We start from the raw sequence: 17,014 nt of genomic DNA, 5'->3' as shown, positions 1-17,014 counted from the left end.
GCTGCCCAGGCGAGATACAGCATACGTACTATGCTTGCACCAACATCGTAGCGGACTTGCGTGTCTGCATCAACTATGGGCATAATCTGCTTAGAACCAGAAGCCGAGTGCCACCGTCGAAACCCGGAAGATGAATGACAAATCCAATATTGATCAAGACGGCACGGAGGAGGCGGCGCAAACGACATCGTCCTCTCGGGCCAGAGTCAAGGTCCAAGGGAACGATGATAGCCAAGCTGCCAAACGCCGCTGCGTGAGTTCGGCCTGCATCGCCTGCCGTCGGAGGAAATCAAAGGTAATGATATATTGTCAACATTTCTACAGCTCGTATACTGAATGCTTGGTTTAGTGCGACGGAAACCTCCCCAGTTGCGCCGCCTGTTTATCAGTATATCATACCCCATGTAAGCTGGTCTTCACTTTGCTTCTCTGGAATCAGACTGCTTACATCGGGGACAGGTATCTACGATCCGAATTCAGATCATCGCAGGAAAGGGGTTTACAAGAAAGACATTGACAACCTCCGGACACGCAACACCACGCTTCAGACGCTTATCCATGCGATCTTAAACTATGACGAGGAGAATGCGATCGAACTTGTCCGCCAAATTCGCCTGTGCGATAGTCTAGAGGATGTAGCAGATTCCATAGTCAACCGAGAAAGAGGGTTGGCATCTCTCCCTACATATCTTCAACAACGCGAACCACTTATCGAAGATGACCCAGAGGCAAACCAGTTTGAGTCCGAACTGTCAGGAAAGATGAGTGAATTGATGCTTGATGGCTCCGTCAAGTTCATCGGCGGCACATCCAACCTGATGTTTCTCCCACCGGATATGCAACTAAATGAAGAGAGCTCGTCGCTAGGCATCCTGAATACGGAAGATGGATCGCGATTTTCTGTCGCCCAGTGGACAAGGGTCACTAATGACGAGGCATTGGTGAAGCACTTGCTGACCATGTACTTCACTTGGCATTATGCATACTTCACTACATTGTCGAAAAGCCTCTTTTACCGAGACTTTATACGAGGCCATTCAAGTCAATACTGCTCGTCTTTGTTGGTTAATGCGATGCTTGCATTGGGTTGTCACTTTAGCTCGTGGTCAGGCGCTTTTGCAAACCCGCAAGACTCTGCAACAGCTGGTGATCACTTTTTCAAAGAAGCCAAACGATTAATGTTAGAACATGACGAACATGAAAGGGCTAGACTCTGCACTGTGCAAGCACTAGCATTGATGTCTGTTAGAGAGGCTGGCTGTGGTCGCGAAGGCAAAGGTTGGGTGTACAGCGGCATGAGCTTTCGGATGGCTTATGACTTGGGCCTTAATGTCGATGCTGCATCTCTAGGCTCCAACAAGCTAATGGAGGAAGACATTGACGCGAGAAGAGTCACATTCTGGGGCTGCTTTCTCTTTGATAAGTATGTAGTACATGCTAGCACTGTCTTTCCCTCTTGAGCTTTCTAACACTTTGTTTTCTTTGATAGATGCTGGTCCAATTATCTGGGGCGACAGCCACAATTAACAATATCCGATGCTACCGTTCCTAAATTCGATGTGTTTCCTGCTGAAGAAGCGGAGCCATGGATACCGTACACGGATTCCGGCCTCGGGCGAGAGCGTGCACAACCTGCGCGGACTAGAGCCGTGGCACTGCAGATTTCGAAACTCTGCGAGATCAGCAATGACCTTCTCACCTTCTTCTATCATCCCGTTCCTACCGAGAAGCAGCCTTCACGGCAAGCCGAACTATCGAAGCTAAGTGATCTTCATACCAGACTCGAAGCGTGGAAAAAAAGCCTCCCAGCGGAGATGGAACCCAAAGACGGACAACTTCCACCAATCCTCCTCATGCAGTATGTCTCGGTCTTTTTGAAAGCTTATGTGTGGTCTAATATATTAACCCTAATGCGTACAGCATGTTTTATCAGCTTTTGTTCATCCATCTCTACCGTCCATTCCTGAAATACACCAAGTCAACATCGCCGCTACCACAACATGTCTCGCCACGCAAATTATGTTCACAGGCTGCAGCTGCCATATCTAAACTTCTACGGATATACAAAAAGTCATACGGCTTGCGTCAGATTTGCAATATTGCGGTGTATATCGCGCATTCAGCCTGCACAATTCATTTGTTGAATCTGCCGGAGCGAAATGCCAGGAGAGATCTCATTCATGGCGTTCGAAATCTCGAGGAAATAGCAGAAGGTTGGCTTTGCGCTCGTCGCACCTTGCGGATTCTGGACCTGTCTGCCATTAAGTGGAATATTGAAGTGCCCAACGAAGTCACGTCGGTTTTCGACCGAACTCGCAACAAATGGGGCTCTTGGGGGTCTTGGGACCAAGTTACTTCTCCTAGTGTGTCGGATGACTCGCCGACAATAGCCAAAGCTGCTATACCTTTGCCTGTAGCAGCAAGTCAAAACCCAGACGGTGTCTCTCCGTCAGCATCGTCAAATATGCACCCACAACAGCCACAACAGTCACAACAACAACAACAACCGCCGCTGCAGCCGACTACATTCCTCCCCAAGAGACAAACAACCTATCCGACAGCACCAACAATACAACACCAAATGGCCGCAAATGCAAGCATCACTCATGCACACTATCCTGAACGGATGGATAGTCTTCCGTATGAAAATTACCCCCCAACCTCAGCCCACTCCTCGCCGCCCACCAACATGAACCATCTTCACCCCAATCAAAACACGAATTACCCTCGGGCCGACAGCGGATTCCAATCACATCATCACCACTATCAGAACCAACATCAACAACAAGACATGATGAACAAAATGAGTCAGAGTCATCAGGACACATCCTGCGACAACTCGAACAGCAGCAACAGCCCGGCAGCCCTGAGCGGCACACCACCAATGCCCGTCTTCAACGGACTAGCCGACAGCCTCATGGAAGAGAACCAAGACTGGTGGATGCGCGACCAAAGTGCCTTGGCATTAGGACTTGAGAATTGGGGCGAAGGATGGGCTGGCAACCAATTCGTGACTCTTAACGTTCCTCCTCCCGATATGCATCCCTCCCAACAGCAACAACAACATGCTCATGCTACGGCCAACCTGCAGCAACATCTTACGGGAAACGTTCAAGGAGCTAAACAGGGTTATGGATATGCGAATATGCCCCCGTCAGGTTATTGAACGGGTGCTTTCTTTCTTTCGCTTTGTTTTTATGGAAATGTATATATGCTATTTATAGTTTCGGATGAATTCTGGGTTTTATATGATGGAGTCAGATGGGAGTGGGGAAATTGGAAATTTGATAGGAGGTATATATACCAGGGTGCTCGCGATATTTTATGAATTTTACTCTATTCTTTACATCGAATTTAGATTGATTAGGAGAGAATCATCATGTGTCTCAATTTCTTTTTGAATCTCTGGGTTGTGTAAGAATACATATACTATATATCGAATCGTCTCTAGAACAATCGAGAAGGAAAGGGGGAGCAATAGAGTAGTCATTAGATAATGCTGAATTTTCATCACACATGTGCACAAAGGAGACAAAGAACTGGCCAGATGTCAGTGAGACAAAGGATGAAAAAGGGGAGCGTCATTACATGATATCACTACCGTCAACGTCAGCATATCGTACTATAATCGTAGGAATAAGGAGAAACAGAAAGCATGCAGTAAGGAGCGGGGAGAAAGGGCTTACCAGAAAATAATCGGCAACCGGTTTCTTCGCTGGCATGCCTCTGGTATCTTGCGCAGCTGCTTCAAACACTCTGTATCGTCTACCGGGACCCAAAATATATTTTCCCATATCACTGCGCAAAACACCATTACTCCGTCCAAGGTCGCCGTTGCTACGAGCGATTGTGCCTCCATTGCTGGCATCTTCACCCAGTTCTAGTATAGCCGCTACATTGCCGCATCGATAGCAATAATTCGGTGCTGACCAGACTGTGACAATGCCTCCGTCAAACATTTCCTTGTAGCCTTCCATGACAAGTTGATGTGCTCGAGCAATAAGAGACAGGTCGTTTTTGTGGTTGAAATGTTTGACAATATCGCCGCCGAAAAGAAAGCCAGCTCCTCGAGGACTCAATCCCCATCCTTCGATCTCGTCCGGGTCAGACCAAAGAAGGTCGCACATAGCACCTTCATGAGGCACTTCCTGCTTTCGATCAATAAGTCGGATCTTATCAACGCTGTCCACTAATGGCGACAGACCGCCGTGGACACATAGCACTGCGCCTGCCGTAGTGCCAGAGCTCCCGGAGCTGTGGCCGGAGGCTCCTGTGCCGGCAGGCCCGGTTCTGGAAGGTGTGTTGCCAGGCGCAGCAGATATATCTCTAGGAGGTGAGATATCTCTTGTATCCGTTGATGCATCTGATGAAGATCTATATCTGGGTCGGTACGACATGGCTGTAACCTCGCCATTGGCGTTAAGCACCTCTGTCTCCAATTCACCTTCTAATTGTGAATTTTCAGTCCGGCTTGTCGGTTCCAGCTCCGAGCTTGCACCGAGAACCAATGCCCCTAGTGCCAGGTAATCAAACACCTCACAGCAATAGCGCCACACATTTGCGCTTCCATATTTGCGAATGCACTCGTCGTAAAAGCCGTACACGGTCGTAATCTGTCTTGACTCGTGGTTTCCTCGTATCAACGTAATGCGATCGGGATATCGGACCTTCAGGCACAGCAATAGGAGGAACGATTCAAGCGAATAAAAGCCTCGGTCCACGAAGTCACCCATGAATAGATAGTTTGTATCTGGTACGTCGCCGCCCACTCTGAATAATTCCATCAGGTCATGGAATTGTCCATGAATATCACCACATATTGTCACAGGTGCATCCACCGACACAACGTTTCCCTCCTCAATAAGCAGCTCACGCGCCTTGTAGCAGAGCTCACGGACCTGGGCTTCGGGGATCGGTCGACAAGCTCTCAGCTGTGCAATGGCTCTGGTAGTTATTATCGAGTCAGCGATTGCGCCTGTAGACTAGCAAAAGGATACAAAGTCTGCGTACTTGTCTAGGTCACTCATGATGCCCTGATTTTTGCCGCGGGCCGTTGTTGTCCAACAGGCTGCGTGGATAACTGCTGGACAACCCAGGAAAAGGTGCTGCTCACAGAAACGCGCGAGTCCCCTGTTATTGCCGCACCCTGCAGCACTTCATCCCTGTCTGGACCAGCAGATTGAGGCGAAAGGAGCGAAGACTGGCGATCAGCTAAGAAAGAAACGATGATTTGCAGGTGGCGCGGGACTATTTAGGCGTGTGTTGCTTCCATAATGGGAAATCAGCCGCCGATAAGCCTAAATTGCAACCCCACAGCTTCAGTCCGCTGCCCGGTCATGTGATCTCAGGCCCTTCGCGGTTTCCGGCAGTTCCCCAAGCCAGCGAACAGACAGCATCATCACCAATCAAGCAATTGAGCGCCATGCTCTTCATTGTGCAGCCCAGCGCCAGCTTCGAGTGATTGGTTCGTGCTACTCAATTCAAGCCCTCTGCTAATCCAATGACAATGCTGACGGCCGCCAGCACAATTCGCATCACTCCATATTCTGCCGTCTTGCCGATGAATACGTGACTTTCGTTTTACTTCTCGAACTCCGACATGCCACCAATTCTACATCCGCGCTCGCGGTCAACGAGCTCCCTCTTTGCTGCCACTATGGTAGCGTCCTTCGTCATTGTCGGCCTTCCTCACCTCTTCCCCTGTCCCGCTCCTCGCCGAACACTAGCCGATTCACAGATGGAGATGACGGCCGATGGCCAACAGATTTTGAGACCGAGAAGGAGAAGGAAAACGTCTGACTCGCCCGATGTGATGCAGCACTCCAGAGAAACAATTCCAAACGGAGCAACACAATTCACAGAATCAGCAACCGAAGAAGCCTCGACCTTTTATCAGATGGAAGCGGAGGCAGAGTCATTGGCCCGGATTGGACGTGAATGCCCAGTTCCGAAGCCCCGAGGCATAGTTGGCCAGCTTCTCGGGTTCTCGAATAATAGCAACAATACGATAGATGGCCAACAACAAACATCGAAGCCTACAATAACAGTTCACGAAAATGGCAGCTGAGAGTTGTCTCAAACTTAGGAGAAAGGACCGGAAAGACGTCAATGATCAATTGAACAGAAAAAAAACATTTTCGACGAAAAACTATGAGAGAACATTTGTACAAGGTTTGCCTGTCGTTGGATCACTGGTCTGGTGAAGGAACATTGTAATGTATATTTGTGTATACCCCCATATTGGAATATTTGTACAGTCAACACCAGATTTGAACAATTTAATTGTCTTGTCCAATAGTCATACAGCTGGTAAAAATAAACACACATATAAATTGTTCACGTTTTCCTTGCCATGCCTCATAATTGACCACAGCTTTTGCAAGCATCCCATCCCATTCGCGCGAACTTAGTTACCGACGCGGTTCGGGATACATAAGGAGGCAAATGTTTTCCGAAGTTGCGACTGCTCTACTCATGAACGTCTAGAGTTGGTAGATGATTGTTTGGAGCTATAGTAACCTTGGAAGTACTAACTACAGTATAGGGACTGATCGGTGCATTCCTATTGGCCGGAGTACTCACTATGTAATATTTGGCGGGTACGGATTGTTGAAGACAAAGTTAAGATTTTCAAAATAGGTAGACGTTGAGCAACGAAACAAACAGCAGCTGGCGTTATCAAAACATGGCGACCTTGAAATCAGCAATCACTAGCATACTAACCAACCCAAAGCATTCACTAAGGATCGCACCATTGCTAGTCCTGGCAGATGCATTGCTCTCCGGCCTTATTATCTCGAAAGTACCGTGTACGTTGGCACAACGATGCGCTTTGCTTTTGTCCATTGTGATCCTGCATTCTGATATTTGCAAGTCTGAACTGATTCAATGCAGATACAGAGATTGATTGGAAAACATACATGCAGCAGATAGCCCTCTACCAAGCCGGTGAACGCGATTATACCGCCATCAAGGGCGACACCGGTCCTCTCGTCTACCCCGCCGCGCACGTTTACGTCTACTCGTTTTTGTACGAATTAACGAACCAAGGACAAGACATTGCCCTTGGCCAAATCATCTTCGCTGGAATCTACATTGCCACCTTGATCGTCGTCATGACTTGCTACCTAAGAGCCGGTGCACCGCCATATCTACTCCCGCTTCTTGTGCTGTCCAAACGACTGCATAGCGTCTATATGCTGAGGCTTTTCAATGATGGTGTTGCCGCATTTTTCATGTGGCTGTCGATATTGCTCTTCCAGGGAGGATCGTTGACGCCGGCCGTTACGGTCTGGTCGTTTGGGGTTGGCATCAAGATGTCTCTGTTGCTGCTTGCTCCGGCAGTTGCAATCATTGTGGCATTGGCGGGTGGACTTGGGTTGGCTATACCGCTTGCTTTAAACGCGATTCTCGTACAGGTGAGCGTCGCAGTCTCTTGTGATATACTTTCTGGAGCTCCGCTAACTAGATACAAGGTGTTGCTTGGTCTACCTTTTCTGCAGGAAAATGCCATTGGTTACTTGTCACGAGCATTTGAGCTAACAAGGCAATTCCTCTTTGAATGGACTGTGAACTGGCGCTTTGTTACGGAGGAGGTCTTTGAATCATATTTTTTCTCCGTCAATCTTCTCGGTATACATGCCATCCTTGTCCTTGCCTTCCTTGCGACTCGTTGGATTCGCCCATCCGGTCAAGAACTTGATTCCTTTTCTCAGCAATTCATCCGGGGCCGTGCACCAAGATTCACTCTGTCCAGCGCCTATGTCACTACAACGCTCCTCACATCAATCGTCATCGGCATGCTCTGCGCAAGATCGCTGCACTATCAATTCTTCGCATACCTCGCCTGGGCTACTCCATTCTTGCTGTGGCAAGCGAACCTCCACCCAGGGTTGATATACGCAATTTGGGCGGTGCAAGAGGGGGCCTGGAATGTTTTCCCCAGCACCATTACCAGTTCGGTTGCGGTTGTGGCTTGTTTAGCTGCTCCAGTTGTGATGCTTTTGGTGAACGATAATAGTTTGCATGGACCGCAAGATGAGGCGGAAGAAACCCTAAAAACAAAGTAGCGCACGGTGTTTGCTGAACTCGATATATGCTTGGCAAGTGATGGTATAGTTGTATATTCCTAGTTAATGTTGTAAAATATAGATTGAATACTTCATTGCTCGTCGTCGTCGTCGTCGTCAGAAGGAGGCATCTTGCCTACTCTAGAGTTTTCATCCTCCGAATCCGAGGGAAGAAATGATTGCTTGACAAATTCCTTTGGCCTGCACGTAGAGAATAGGTCAGCTCAATGTTAGAATATTCCTTGCAAACAAATCACCAACCAGAAAGCAGCTTTGCGCCAGGCTTTCTCGTCCCGCACCACATTGACAATTTCTCCCGCGAGCTTGTTCTCTCGGTCCTCGAGCGCATTGGTATCAACAACCACAAATGAACCCCTCTTCATCCAGATGGTCGATCTAAACTTTGCTGGTAGCTCTACGAGAGCTGTCTTTTTGGACGGAAATTCGACCGAGTACAGGTTGTTGCCCGTTGCTTTGATGACCCGGGCGATCTGATGTCCCTCGGATAGCGTTTCGGGAGGGTAGAGAGTTTCCTCTGCTGTCGCGAGCACCCTGCGTTTGGGAGGGCCCATGTTGACGGATTGGGGGATGTGAGCTTTTGGTCGTTGGCGTCAATTGCTAACGAGAGCTGAGAGGGAAACAAATTGAAGCTTAAAATTTCCTGCTTGGGAGCCCCGCGTGGACCCTGTGGACCGCCGGGGGTGCCTGGGTGCCTGGATGCCTCAGGTATACTTCCGTAGATCCACAAACCCAGCATTTTGGTGGTAACAAACATTAATATCAAAGTATATATAACTAGCTAATAAAGGCAGTTAATTGGTTATGGAGGTAAAATGGCTCATCGGTTTAGCTATTTCGCCTAAATAATTTGAGGTTTGCAGCATAATTAGCCTAGATTCAGGCCCTCGCTCTCAGATCTTCTCTCCACCTTCCCCAAGATTGTTCATTCATCCACCTCCCTGGTCTCACCAAGATCAGAATATAACCTATATAACTTATATAACTTATATCTGCCGCCATGGCAGCACATTTGAGCGCGCTACTCGAAGTTACCAGCCCAGCCACTGTGCTTCGCCGCAACGAGCAAGACATCATCACAACAGCTACGTCGAGCAACCATGAATTGACGGATTTGCAAACCAGCGGCTTCGTTACCCAGAGACCGGGAGCTTCTGCATCTTATTCAGCCGCCAACAAGATATCCACGCAGCTGGATATAGAAAGGCTCCCTGCAACACCCGACGCGCCCTTGAGTGAACGTGATGCGCCGGTGCCTCCGCAGCCCATTGCATCCGAAGTCGTTGCAAGCCTCTCCAGTCCGCAAAGGAACAAATGGCGCTTTATGTGCGCATGTTGTATGGCCTTATCCAACGGTTTTAGCGACAGTGCCCCTGGTGCTCTGATCCCGTACATCGAAGATGACTTCCACATCGGCTATGCCATAGTGTCGCTGGTGTTCGTTGCCAACGCCATGGGCTTCATAACTGCCGCACCAATGACCCATTGGCTCGAAAGCCGCTTTGGTCGTGCGCGGGCTGCCGTGTCCTCTCAAGTGCCCTTGGCTGCGGGCTATTTGATAATTGTCTGCAAACCACCCTTTCCGGCCGTCGTGTGTGGTTTCTTCCTCATTGGTCTCGGTATCGCGGTCAATCTCGCTTTGAACAATGTCTTTCTGGCTAATCTGGCCAATGCCACTGAGCTGCTGGGAATCAATCATGGGTTCTATGGAATAGGGGGAACTTTGGCCCCTCTGATCGCAACAGCCTTGGTCTCACAAGGCGTGCATTGGACATACTTCTACATCATCAATTTGACGCTAGCTGTCTTCAACTTTTTCTTTGCAGGCTGGGCGTTCCGGGGCTACGAAAAAGATATGCCTGCGCAGCCACTGCTGGCCGAACAGCAACGAACCGGAGCCTCGCCGCAAGAAGCCGAGCAGCAACCGGCAAAGAGAAATTTGATTGGGAGGGCACTCAAGACCAAAACCACCCTGCTCGGTGCACTATTCATTTTCGCATATCAAGGAGCAGAAGTTTCGATCTCTGGATGGATCGTGTCTTTCCTGATCAATTACCGAAACGGAGACCCGGCTCATGTGGGATATGTCAGCGCTGGATTCTGGGCGGGCATCACCATGGGCCGGTTTGTCTTGTCTTATCCAGCGCGGCGACTCGGGGAGAAGATGGCTGTGTTCGTCCTTGTAGCAGGTGCTATTCTTTTTCAGATTATGTGCTGGCTCATCCCGAATATTATCGGGGAGGCCGTTGCTGTTGCAGTCATCGGTTTGCTTTTGGGTCCGATCTACCCCTGCGCAACTGTCGTTTTGAACAGGCTCCTGCCCAGAGACATCCAGACAACGAGTCTGGGGTTTGTCAGTGCCATGGGGAGCAGCGGTGGCGCCGTGGCGCCGTTCGTTACTGGTATGCTTGCGCAAAGCCTTGGGACTGTCGTTCTGCACCCGGTCTGCCTGGTGCTGTATGGCGTGATGATCCTCGCGTGGTACTGCTTGCCTCGGAGCTTGAGGCGTGAGGAATAGATAGAGTAGCATTACCAGTCCTACTCGGATGGGATGGATTTTCCCGGCAAACGGTCCTCAGGTATGCAAAGCACAGGAGGGCTGGAAGGGCATATCTCGGCATCTTTACACCAGTATTCAAATCAGGCAACCCGTAAAGCATATCACGGCCAGTGGCTGCATGTAACTAGGTATATATGTCTGTACATGACTACGGAATCTTATGATAATGGCGATTACGCACTCTCGTCTATCACACCTTGCAGTGGGTGCAGCAGCAAGAATGTGCATCGCCGGAACATATCCAGAACGCGTCGCACCGCGGCTCCAGCCACCCTGAGCGATGCCTGGCCCAGTCGAACGTGTGGCGTAGTGGGTGTCGTGTGGTAAGTTAGTTAACTAGTTGCTTACTTAGTTGGGATGGCCTGACGTGAGCGAGCGAAGTTCACTGAGAGTCGCTTCCCCACTCTTTTGTGCCTACCCACCTTCTTTCTTTGACCTTTGCCTGCCTTTCCCCCAGTGGACTGACTCTGTTGGCTACATATATTCCATCCACGCCTTCGACTCGGATCTGTCCAGGCTAATGCTTCTTGTCTGAGCAGCAAAAGGCCGCGTCTGCTCCCTGGGCAAGCCTCCTGGGCGTCTCTCCGACTTTCTCGCCTTCGTCCTCCCGTGCGCCCACGTCCACTAAACAGTCTCTCGACTACCGAGGACCGAGTGCTCACTTGTCAGTACGTCTATCAATATCGCATCACAATCTCAGTATGTTGTTTGCTTTGCTCTCCTTTCCTATTGCCTAACTCAAAAACTTTTGACCCTCTCTTCCCACCCGCCGCTGGAAGGAAGACGAGGAGACATCAGGAGAAGGAGCAAAAAAATAAATAATACTCAACTTTCACAGAGAGAACAAGTTTTAACGTCTGGCTTGATGGTAGTTTGCGGGTTCTGACGCAACGAGTCGTCGTGTGGTGGGTGGCTGTGCAGCCTGCAAAAATCCTCCCTCACCTCCCTCCAGAGCGCGTGGGAATTTCATATCTTGATACCAGCAACCGGACCCTGTGCAGGATCAATCAAAGGGCTCCCCCGGCATCACCGTCAATATGGATGGCGACGAGATCATTGCTTCGGTCCACCGCAAGATCGAGCGGGAAAAGGCCCTTATAACTGCCGCAACCAATATGAGACAGTCGACAGACAACCCTCTCGTGCAGCAACAAGTCGATGCAAATATTCGCGACGGCCGCAAAAACATCGCTTACTTGGAAGGAAGGCTTAGAGAACTGCAGTTGCGTAAAGGCGGTGCAGAGGCATCCGGAGCGCCGCAATTGCCACCGCTGGGGGATTCCAGCGCTGGAGGATATGATGCCCCTCCGCCGCCCCCTAAGGATTTAATGCATCGCGACACAGGCGATTATGGAGATCCTGGTCCTGGAGGATATAGCCAAGGAGGAACTGGCCAGATGCCCTCTCGCGCCCCATTTGCCGACCCTCGGCCCAATGCTGCTATCCCAAAAGCCCGGCCAAACTATAGCAAACTTGGTATGCAGTCTTGACGTGCATTGGTGCTACTATGATGACAATACTAACCGGGCCATTGCTTCAGATCTCATCAAGTATGACACGCCTTACCTCGGTCCAAAGATCCAACTCATGCTTTCGCAGCTCGAATTCAAGCTGAGCGTGGAGAAACAGTACAAAGCGGGGATTGAGAAGATGAGTCGTCTTTACCAAGATGAAGGCGATCGGAAGAGTCGTGCAGATGCCGAAGGCCGTCGCATTGAAAGTAACCAGAAAATCCAGTTGCTAAAACAGGCTTTAAAGAGGTACGAAGATTTGCATGTCGATATCGAGAGTTCGACAGATCACGCGGACGGTATGTGTATAGATGGTCAAATCCCTAGATATTAGGCCGCGGTGCTGACTTTCAAGTTAGATGACAGTATCAACGCCCCCAATATGCGAAAGCCCCTCACTGGCCACCTAACTTTACGAGTGCATGCTGTTCAAGATGTTGACCACGCTGCAACATCCCGATTTTCTCGTGGCCCAGAGACTAGCGTGATACTAAAAGTTGAAGATACCCTCAAGGCACGGACAAGAGCCACCAGGAACGATAGGTGGACAGATGAAACATTCAATATTGACATCGACAAGGCCAATGAACTTGAGCTTACGGTTTACGACAAGCCTGGAGACAGGCAGACCCCCATAGGCATGCTTTGGATTCGCATATCAGATATTGCTGAAGAAATGCGACGGAAGAAGATCGAGTCTGATCTGGCCTCGAACGGTTGGGTTTCTGCAGATAAAATGGCTCAAGGAGGACCGGGGCGGCCAGATGCAAATATGCCGACGAGCCCGACTGGTGAACAACGCTCTCAGTTCCAGCAACCCAGCGCTGCGGGCGGGGGTAATAATATCATGATAGATTCATGGTTTGCGCTGGAACCAGTAGGCAGGATACATCTTACAATGAGCTTTGGTAAGTAACGTCACCCATGTCGTACTATCTTTGCAGAATTTTGTCTAATCCAATTTTTCCAGCCAAACAAATGAAGGACCGCCGACCGTTCGACATTGGATTGAATCGACAAGGTGCGGTTCGTCAAAGAAAAGAAGAAGTTCACGAGAAACAGGGACACAAATTTGTTGCCCAACAGTTTTACAATATCATGCGCTGTGCGCTATGTGGCGAGTTTCTGAAGTATGGTACTGGTATGCAATGTGAAGATTGCAAATACACTTGTCATCGCAAATGCTATGTGGACGTCGTCACGAAGTGCATCAGTAAAGCGAACTACGAGACGGATCCTGATGAAGAAAAAATCAACCATCGCATCCCGCATCGTTTCGAAAACTTTGCCAACATCTCTGCGAATTGGTGCTGTCACTGTGGCTCTCTCTTGCCGTTTGGTCGGAAAAATGCGAAAAAATGTTCTGGTAAGTTTTTGTTTGTCCTTACCGGCATTTTGAGGATCTCTTTTCGCTCATCTAGAATTACAGAATGCGGTATTACCTGCCACACGAACTGTGCCCATCTGGTACCTGATTTCTGCGGTATGTCTATGGAGGCTGCAAATCAGATTTTAAAGGCTTTGAAGAATCCCAACCCTCTTAAACCACCCCAACCGGCTACTCGCACCATGAGGGACACCGTTCCTGCAGCCCCTGGTTCAATGAAACCGCCAGGTTATCCAAAACCATCAATGGATGCCGTGAACGCTGCAACCACATCTTACCCGCCGACTCAACCAACCGGCTCACCTAAACAGGAACTTCCTCCAAGAGTGTCATCATTTGAAGATGCTAAGAAGGCAGCTGAGGTCGCTATCGGCGGCACACGTCCCATCCCTCAAACGACCCAAGGTTAGATCTGGCATTCTTTGTAAAACTCATATGTGTACTAACATGAGACAGATCCCCGACTTGGGCAACCGCAACAACCTCCTCTCCCCGGCTATGATCCAAGAGTCTATAGCGACGTCATGAAACAAGAGCAACCTGTACCTGCTCATAGACCTTATCCGGCGGCACCTCCGCTCCCTATTGTTCAATCTCAGCCTCCTACGGTCCCAGCTGTTCAGCCGCCTCCTCCAAAGGAGCCCCCAGCTGCTAGAGGGCCCAGGATTGGACTCGATCATTTCAATTTCCTTGCAGTTCTCGGAAAGGGCAACTTTGGAAAGGTCATGCTTGCCGAGACCAAGGCGACAAAGAAGCTCTATGCCATCAAAGTATTGAAGAAAGAATTCATCATTGAGAATGACGAAGTTGAGAGTACGAAATCCGAGAAGCGGGTTTTCCTCATTGCTAACAGGGAACGCCATCCCTTTTTAACAAACCTACATGCTTGCTTCCAAACAGAAACACGCGTCTATTTCGTTATGGAATACATCAGCGGAGGTGATCTAATGTTGCACATTCAACGGGGTCAATTCGGCCTTAAGCGTGCGCAGTTTTACGCCGCTGAGGTTTGTTTAGGTCTGAAATATTTCCACGAGAACGGCATCATCTACCGTGACTTGAAGCTTGATAATATTCTTTTGACTTTAGATGGTCATATCAAGATTGGTGATTATGGCTTGTGTAAGGATGGAATGTATTATGGATCCACTACAAGTACATTTTGTGGCACACCGGAATTCATGGCTCCAGAGGTAAGTCAGCTTTACGACAGAAAAAGGATAATTTGATTCAACAACTAACAGTGTTTTGTAGATCCTACTCGACAAAAAGTATGGACGAGCAGTCGATTGGTGGGCATTTGGTGTGCTCATCTATCAAATGTTACTTCAGCAATCTCCTTTCCGTGGAGAAGACGAAGACGAAATCTACGACGCCATTCTCGCAGATGAGCCCCTTTATCCTATTCATATGCCACGCGATTCAGTTTCTATTTTGCAAAAACTACTTACTCGCGAACCTGAGTTGCGTCTCGGATCAGGCCCTACTGATGCACAAGAGATTATGTCTCACGCATTCTTCCGAAACATCAATTGGGATGATGTCTATCACAAACGTATCGCTCCACCTTTCTTGCCGACAATTAGCAACGCCACCGATACCAGCAACTTTGATCAGGAATTTACAAGTGTCACTCCTGTTCTTACTCCAGTACAGTCCGGTAAGTTCTTCCACTTCTAGGGTTGGCGCATTAACCACCTTTCAAAGATTGGTACAAATGTATTTTACTGACTTTGGTGCGTTGAAGTTCTTTCTCAAGCTATGCAAGAAGAATTCCGGGGCTTCTCATATACCGCAGACTTCGTGTAGGATGCTTCACTTAATAACGATTGACGCGTGGTAGGGATGGTGCAATGCTGTTTTTAATGTCCTTCTATGTCTTTTGTCTTTTTTTCATATTTTGTTAGCCTGTAAGAACGATGCTAAGCCCTCTTTCTATCAATTGATGGTTTCCAATTGAAATATACTCCATATTTTGATGCTTGCATGTATGCTTTTCCGGGTTTTCCTTGAAAAGAGATATCTAGATGTTGTTTCCAATATATCAATTTATTCCATTCATACTCATCATTGAGTTGGTTCATCTCTGCCTTAAGCTAACTGGATGAACTGCAATGGCTTTCCCGGTGATTCAAGAATCGACTATCAACATCTGAAAGAAAAGAACCTCGAAGCTGATTGGATGGATTTGCAGTTCGTGCATTTGAACTCGTTCCCGCCAGCGGTACATTATTTTTTCAACAACTTCATTTCTCCAGCCGCTAAACAAGCCAGGATACATATATATACTAGCGAGCCATCTCACCAGTCAGCTAGCTACTGAGCTCATGTACGAGGCAGGCGGTCGTGCCACACTCCGCCAAGATAGTCGCGCATTTCCTCCGGCTATCTGGATGCTCACTGTCACATCTATGGTCCTCTTTTCATTTTCCAAAGTTCAACCCTAATTCTTTCACACGGGCGGGCTTTACGACGACTCAAAAGCGTCGCATTGAATACAACTGGATTAGAGGCGTGGAGACGCTGGAAGGATATGAGCCTGGGGCTACTCAACCGTTTGGCTGGCCCATGAGGCTCATCTAAAGCAATATGTTGCGCTGAATGTCAACATAGCATCCCTGCTTTCGCGTGAGACGAAGATTCTCAAAGCTCTATCCACACCTAGATGCGATCTGATCTATTGGATGAATTCGAGGTGCAAGGTCCTAACGGAACGCATACTTGTTACGCTGTTACAATTGGCTGCATGCAGTCTAAGAGACGTCTCTTTCAACTGTCTTTTTCCCTTGGAAGTTGCTCGAGTTTTAATGATCTTTCTATTGATGAGTTATATAAGAAATACGGCAAACCGGAGACAGTCCCTATTACACGATGCAATGGAGAACCGCTTCCTGTAAATGTCCCAGCTAAAGCAGTTGTGATTGCACCTTTATTCCTCGGAGAACCCTCAGGTAAGCTCACATTACCCGAGGCGCTCCTACTTCTTGGTGACTTCGGTGAAGCTTTTGCTCCAGCAACAGAAGTTCGACTTGGACGAGATTGTCATGCACCACCAGCTTTGTGGGCCCGAGAAGCAAAATTTGAACCAAATGCTCCACTTTCTTATTCATCTGATATCTGGAGCCTAGCTACAGCAATATGGGACATAATTGGAATGAAATCAATTTTCAGCTCCGAGTTTGTGATTGAGGATGAAGTAGCTTGTCAGCATATTGATGTACTAGGGCCGATGCCATCAAACTGGTGGACGCATTGGGAGGGACGAGGTCAGTCTTTTCTCTGAAGATGGGCAATCAACTGAATTTCACCAGAGAAACAAATGGCCTCCGCTTGAAGATACATTTGAGAATGGTGTACAGAAGTGGAGATGCAAAAAGGGGAGCGCTTGGGGAAGAAGAATAAGTGGCATTTCTAGATTTGATGCGCCAGATGCTAGTATTCGAGCCGGAAAAAAGACCAAGTGCTGACG

The 17,014-nt window shown here is 48.7% G+C and overlaps 6 protein-coding genes across 6 annotated transcripts; 4 read left to right on the top strand and 2 right to left on the bottom strand.

Annotated features, from left to right (window-relative positions):
• Window positions 1-130: 130 nt before the first annotated feature.
• Window positions 131-3,166, top strand: UA08_08487 (Nitrogen assimilation transcription factor nirA; the record flags this gene model as incomplete). The annotated part of the gene is made up of 5 exons (XM_020263381.1): window positions 131-253; window positions 350-404; window positions 460-1,423; window positions 1,490-1,858; window positions 1,921-3,166. The coding sequence occupies 5 exons, from the start codon at window positions 131-133 to the stop codon at window positions 3,164-3,166; spliced, it is 2,757 nt and encodes a 918-aa protein (XP_020116390.1).
• A 428-nt stretch (window positions 3,167-3,594) lies between these two features.
• On the bottom strand, window positions 3,595-5,027 carry UA08_08486 (Serine/threonine-protein phosphatase 4 catalytic subunit; the record flags this gene model as incomplete). Its single annotated transcript, XM_020263380.1, has 3 exons — window positions 3,595-3,597; window positions 3,687-4,944; window positions 5,011-5,027. 3 exons carry the CDS (start codon window positions 5,025-5,027, stop codon window positions 3,595-3,597), a joined length of 1,278 nt encoding a protein of 425 aa, XP_020116392.1.
• A 572-nt stretch (window positions 5,028-5,599) lies between these two features.
• On the top strand, window positions 5,600-6,067 carry UA08_08485 (hypothetical protein; the record flags this gene model as incomplete). Its single annotated transcript, XM_020263379.1, has 1 exon — window positions 5,600-6,067. The coding sequence occupies one exon, from the start codon at window positions 5,600-5,602 to the stop codon at window positions 6,065-6,067; it is 468 nt and encodes a 155-aa protein (XP_020116315.1).
• Window positions 6,068-6,685: 618 nt separating this feature from the next.
• UA08_08484 (Dol-P-Man:Man(5)GlcNAc(2)-PP-Dol alpha-1,3-mannosyltransferase) lies at window positions 6,686-8,069 on the top strand (the record flags this gene model as incomplete). Its single annotated transcript, XM_020263378.1, has 3 exons — window positions 6,686-6,809; window positions 6,895-7,418; window positions 7,476-8,069. 3 exons carry the CDS (start codon window positions 6,686-6,688, stop codon window positions 8,067-8,069), a joined length of 1,242 nt encoding a protein of 413 aa, XP_020116394.1.
• A 92-nt stretch (window positions 8,070-8,161) lies between these two features.
• UA08_08483 (hypothetical protein) lies at window positions 8,162-8,641 on the bottom strand (the record flags this gene model as incomplete). The annotated part of the gene is made up of 2 exons (XM_020263377.1): window positions 8,162-8,270; window positions 8,331-8,641. The coding sequence occupies 2 exons, from the start codon at window positions 8,639-8,641 to the stop codon at window positions 8,162-8,164; spliced, it is 420 nt and encodes a 139-aa protein (XP_020116393.1).
• Window positions 8,642-9,087: 446 nt separating this feature from the next.
• UA08_08482 (hypothetical protein) lies at window positions 9,088-15,354 on the top strand (the record flags this gene model as incomplete). Its single annotated transcript, XM_020263375.1, has 13 exons — window positions 9,088-10,530; window positions 10,851-10,970; window positions 11,187-11,315; window positions 11,649-12,123; window positions 12,188-12,457; window positions 12,518-13,066; window positions 13,129-13,524; window positions 13,580-13,641; window positions 13,677-13,950; window positions 14,002-14,358; window positions 14,446-14,738; window positions 14,800-15,205; window positions 15,293-15,354. 13 exons carry the CDS (start codon window positions 9,088-9,090, stop codon window positions 15,352-15,354), a joined length of 4,836 nt encoding a protein of 1,611 aa, XP_020116396.1.
• Window positions 15,355-17,014: the final 1,660 nt, after the last annotated feature.

The sequence above is a fragment of the Talaromyces atroroseus genome (genome assembly GCF_001907595.1).
Source record: "Talaromyces atroroseus strain IBT 11181 chromosome Unknown scaffold_14, whole genome shotgun sequence".
Taxonomy (NCBI): Eukaryota; Fungi; Ascomycota; class Eurotiomycetes; order Eurotiales; family Trichocomaceae; genus Talaromyces; species Talaromyces atroroseus.
The sequence above is the reverse complement of the archived record's forward strand: the minus strand, read 5'-3'. Positions and strand labels throughout refer to the sequence as shown.